Source organism: Bactrocera dorsalis, chromosome 4 (assembly GCF_023373825.1).
Source record: "Bactrocera dorsalis isolate Fly_Bdor chromosome 4, ASM2337382v1, whole genome shotgun sequence".
In the NCBI taxonomy this organism is placed as follows: domain Eukaryota; kingdom Metazoa; phylum Arthropoda; class Insecta; order Diptera; family Tephritidae; genus Bactrocera; species Bactrocera dorsalis.
The window spans coordinates 15,698,078-15,703,330 of record NC_064306.1 but is presented as its reverse complement, the minus strand read 5'-3'; the positions used below and the strand labels follow the sequence as shown (position 1 = coordinate 15,703,330).

At 33.4% G+C, this 5,253-nt stretch overlaps 1 protein-coding gene across 1 annotated transcript; it reads left to right on the top strand.

The window, feature by feature from the left end:
• The first annotated feature begins 318 nt into the window (after positions 1-318).
• LOC125778375 (uncharacterized) lies at positions 319-2,382 on the top strand. Its single transcript, XM_049455687.1, has 2 exons — positions 319-1,637; positions 1,769-2,382. The coding sequence occupies exons 1-2, from the start codon at positions 354-356 to the stop codon at positions 2,240-2,242; spliced, it is 1,758 nt and encodes a 585-aa protein (XP_049311644.1). The 5' UTR covers positions 319-353; the 3' UTR covers positions 2,243-2,382.
• The last annotated feature ends 2,871 nt before the right edge of the window (positions 2,383-5,253 follow it).

The following is a 5,253-nucleotide window of genomic DNA, read 5'->3' as shown; positions in this document are numbered from 1 at the left end:
TTGTATCGCTGATAAACTCAGTAATGCAGCAGAGAGTGCTCTTGAGCAATTTCTTATTCTCTTAGAGAGTATGTATATTTATAAATTTATGTTAAAGTTTAATTGTTGTTGGTGTAAATATTAACAGTTTTGGGTACATGCATGATTAACCGTTCATTTAAGTTGTATTGTGTGTATGTAAATAATTTTAATCAGGAAGACGATGCAAAAATACTGTTCTCTAAGAGAATTTCTCTATACAATGATTGTTTTTTTTTTTGTCATGTGTTTTTCCATACTCGGCGTTTTTTCAATTGTCAGTTTGGATTAAGACGCATTGCAGTATTGTTAGCTTAAAACTTTATAAGTTAAAAATGGGCAGGTTTTCAAAAATTGACAAAACAAAGTACGTATCATACGACAGTGAAACAAATCAATCGATGTGCCTTTTATGCAAAAAACAATTTAAAGGTCAAGTTTTGCACAACATAAAAAGACATTACACTTTAGTTCACAAACATAATTTTGTACAAATTGAGTCATCGGAAACATCGAGAAAATTAAAAATAAAATTGACTCAAAGTAATTTTTTTAAGTGCTGTGTGGGGCTGATTACTGTTAAAGCCATACCATTTAGGCTTTTTGATGATGAACAGTATTTTAAAAAAATTATAGAGCCTTATGAACACGAATTTAATATAACAGTAAACTCAAGGAATATAATTGAAAGACTTGACACGTGTGCCGAACAAATGAAAATCAAACTATCTGGTTTTCTACGAAACAAAATGATTTGCATAAAGTTGGACATTGCTTCACGAATGGAAAAAAGTATATTGGGAATTAACGTTCAAGTTATTGATAATTTTCAAATAAAAATTTTTACTATTGGAATGGTGGAATTGAAAAAAAGACACACTGCACTGTTTCTAAAGGAAGAAATCTTAAAAAGTTTCCATAAATTTGGTATAAACGCGGCACAAATATATTCTTATACTACCGATAATGGAGCGAACGTTGTGAAAACTTCAGAGTTACTTCAAGAAAGTGAAACCACGGATGGTGATGAATATGAAGAAATTCACACTAGATTGAATTCGGTATTGTCGGTGGTAAGATGTGCTGTACATACGCTCCAACTAGCTGCACATGATGTATATAAAACTGTTTCATCAGAATTAACCAAGTGTAGAGAGGCGGCACGTTTTCTTCGAAAAAAGATTCGTAATGAAAATTTTGGTGAAGGTATCCGAATGCCTACATTAGACAATTTAACTGGATGGAATTCTACGTTCGATATGTTAAATTCTCTGTTGAACTTGGAAGAATTTGTAAATATTCATGAAGTTAACTGTCAAATAAATTGGGATTTCGTACAAAATTTTGTTGCTGCGTTTAAGCCCATTGCAGAATGTACAAGAAGTTTGCAAACAGAAGATTATATAATGGGTGATTTCTACAGGGATTGGCTGCTTTGCGAAACGAAATTGGAAACTATGCCGAACAATATCTTCGCTAGTACTTTATTAGAATCAATGCAGTTGCGGAAGGAAAAGCTTCTTGAAAACAATGCATTCGTTTCCGCTTTATATATGGATCGAAGATTTAATTATATGGATTCACTGTTCTTCAATGAAATGCGAAGAAAACAGGCGGTAGTAAGTACATTTCAATCTATAATATCTGTACTTTATTATTTACTAAAAATTATGCATGACATTAAGGAACCTACTAAATTTACTGATCGATAAAATATGATTCTCATTTTTTGTTGGTTAATATTCTCTAGTCACATATAATTTCTACAAGCACAATGTTAAGTTCTTTGGAGGGAAATCCAATATGCAATGATGCAGATCCAGTGGCCAGCCAAGTTAAATTCGAACCTTCTCTGTCTTCAAATGATACTTTTCACTTACTTGAACAAAAAGTTACTTCTTGGACGCAGCAATCTCCTCACTCAACAAGCAATGTTCAAACAATTCGTCAAAAACTTGAAGGACTAGCACACGAAACTCGGATGCCTTTCCAAACAAACATACTGGATTACTGGAAAGGTTTGCGAAGCCATGAGCCAGCTTTAGCCAAATTAGCCGAAGTAGTTCTATCTGTTCCATGTAGTCAGACTTCAGTGGAACGTGCCTTTAGTGCTCTTTCGTTAATTTTAATTAAGCATCGTTCCAGGCTCAACGCACAAAATATCAATAATTTGCTTTTGATAAGGCTAAATGAAGAACTTTTTAATAATATGAATTTTTCTTAAGGTAATTTTTCATCAAAAAATTATCAACTTTATTTATTGAATTATTTGTGTTCTTTTTCTATTGAAATATATACTTACATGTTTTGTTTGTTTTAATAAATAAGTACTTACTTATGTACGTATGTACATATGTATGTACAAATACGGAAAATAACTAAATAAAAATTTGAGTGTCTATTCTTTATTTGTAAATGCATATACATTTTGCTTTTTTTTCTTTAAATAAGAGACAATACTAATGACAAGTAAAAAAAGATGAGTTTTATTTTTCGCATCACTTGAACACTCAGAGCGATAAAAATAAAGAAGATGCGTTAGGCAAATAGTTATCTTTTAAAAATTCTCGCTCATGCTAATATATGAGTGAACCAAATACGTGAGGAGTTTTTTTGTGATGAGAATGTTAGTTAAGCTTGCGCTCCTGGGTATTTGAAATGATGTTCTCTTGCGGAATATTACTCATCAGAGCAAGAGCGTATTTTGATGGTTTTATGACAGTGGTCGGCATGAGAGGATCTGTCACTGTGTTGGTGAGCACGAAATCAAAGTAGCCCAGTGAGAAATTGGAATTAAAATTAAGCATCTAATCTAAATAATTAATAGTAAAATGAAAATTAACAAAATGTCTTTTAAGGATATATTCTCTCTTATCTTTAAAAGACTTGGAACATAAAAGGCAGTGCATGGCACCAAAGGCATCTAGAATCATAAAATATTTCTCGCAGGGTATATTTGGTTTTGCGCTACAGTATTGCGTGATGTTAATTCGTTGACGGCTCGACCATAGATAACTTGATGCGAGACTCTTTGATTCGAGAGAGAGCTGTCAAAACTCGCATTTTTTATAACATTTGCCAGTGATGCCAATAATAATAATATATATAATAATATTAATTGACAATAATTCATAAAAATAAACAAAAAGATAAATATTTCAAAAAGAAACATAATCCAACAATAAGCAAAAAACTTATTTTCATCACATATGTATAATAATTATCACAAGTATACAACATAAGAACTGCACAGTAATTCTCTGCGGCTAAATATAAAACTAAAAATACTCAATTTAAAAAAATAAGTACAAAAATTTTTAAAAAGCAATCTGCACCCAGTCTCCAATACAAAATTTAAAAATAAAAAATAAGAAATTAATATAAAGAGGCAAAAAAAGAAACAAGGGTTTAAAAAAATTTCGAAATTTTAAAAAACAAATGATACAGTTTTGCCAGCCTATCCTACAGATGAGTTACACAAAGAATTTTAGTTCTAAAATTGGGCCTACTAAGATCTCTATTAAAAAACTTTACGAGGAAGAATATTCTCGTCCTGCCAAAAAGAGTTAAAATAACATTCGGGTCGCAGTTGTTGCAGCAGAGAAAGGGTCTGACATGTTTCATTCTATCGAATAAAATTTGGCCTACTCCTATTCTGTGGCAGGTGGATTCAAATTCTCGATTAAAAATATCTTCTAACTCCTTAATATAATCTAAAAATCTCTGGGGTGGTTTAATTAAATTGCACCTGTCAATTTGCCTCTGCTGAATGAAATAAAAATCAGTTGAAATCTCTTCTTCTCCTAAATAAGGTAATGGTTGGGTACAAGTGTGCGTCTTAAAAACTTTTAAATAAAGGTAACCGCAAAAGTATGCATATGCATTTGCTTTCAGAAAATCTACTTCTACATCCTCTAATTCTGCCTGATGGTCTAACCTTAGCCTATTAAATTCATGTTCTGGTCGAGGTAAGCCTTGAAATTCTTGCCAAGATAAATCTTGGACTAAATTATCATTGCACACACTTTGAAGAATTTGGCTTGATAAGTCTGGAGAAAAATGCTCGTCCTGAGCTACTGGTTCGCAATTTCCATTTACAACTACGCTTGCATATCGCAATCCCCATGACTTCCTAAACAAATTACAGAACATGTAAGGTGTTATTCTTACACTTCTGCCACCCCCTCTCCTAATCTGTCCAAAATAATGCTCTAAACTATCCTGACAAAGCCGTCTCGTCTGTAGGTGAGTGAAGCCTGCGTGTGACAAAAAGCGCCACAAACGTTCCAAACTAGAAATGTTTGTTTTCCAACCATTTATGTAATTAAAAGTATTAGTTATGTCAGACCCTGCTTCATCTTTTACCCTAATTGTCTTTAAGAGGTCGGCAGCCTCACGAAGAAATTGTGTTTGCTCTGGAGTGCCCGAAAAAACTTGCTTACACGGTAAAATTGCATCAAAATTCCGACTGTTAAACAGGTCAAATAACTTATTTATAAACAAAATATATTCCGCGGTATTGCAAAAAGTAGGAGATGGGGAAGTCAAACGCCCTGCGCTATAAACTGCTAGCATACCGGAAACGACAGTGTCGCTGAAAACTTGGGTAGCTAGTTTAACACTCATTTTCTGAAAATTGTTTGGGAAAATGTGCGCATCGGTAAGCTTGGGTGCACAGCGGACAGGATTTTGAGAATCTTTATTGTAGAAATGTACAATATCGGACCAACAAACTAAGCGCGATTTAAAACTAACTCTATTTTTTAAGTTTTCTAAACAATTCCTAACACTCTTTACAAGATGGGGGCAATCACTGAAAAAGTATACTTCCTTGCCATTAACCTGAAAATAGGGACGCGCTTCAGAAACTCCTAACACTCGAGCTAAATTGAGAAAATTTGACCCCTGATCACAAACAAAATGGCAAGGTATGAGACCTATATTCTGCAATTGGGTAATGGCCTGAAAAATATATTTTTTGGCAACATCACCTTTACAGGAACCATGGACAATGAAATAAGCTAGAGGATGGGTCCAAGGGTCGCCACCGATACCTTGGACCAAAAGAGTCATTGCACTGGTACCTATTCTACAAGTTCGATTTTCATCGCCATAATCTTCTAATCCTACAATTTTATCATACTTTGGCAAGTATTGCATATGACTCTTCAGAGCCATTTCATCACACAAAATGGACACATATTTTTGTTGAGTTGTAAAGCCCCGGCTTCTCAA

Excerpts from the sequence above, each read along its gene's own strand:
- LOC125778375 (XM_049455687.1), top strand. The coding sequence starts at position 354 with ATGGGCAGGTTTTCAAAAATTGACAAAACAAAGTACGTATCATACGAC. Across the intron at positions 1,638-1,768 it reads TGCGAAGAAAACAGGCGGTA|TCACATATAATTTCTACAAG; the intron begins GTAAGTACATTT and ends AATATTCTCTAG.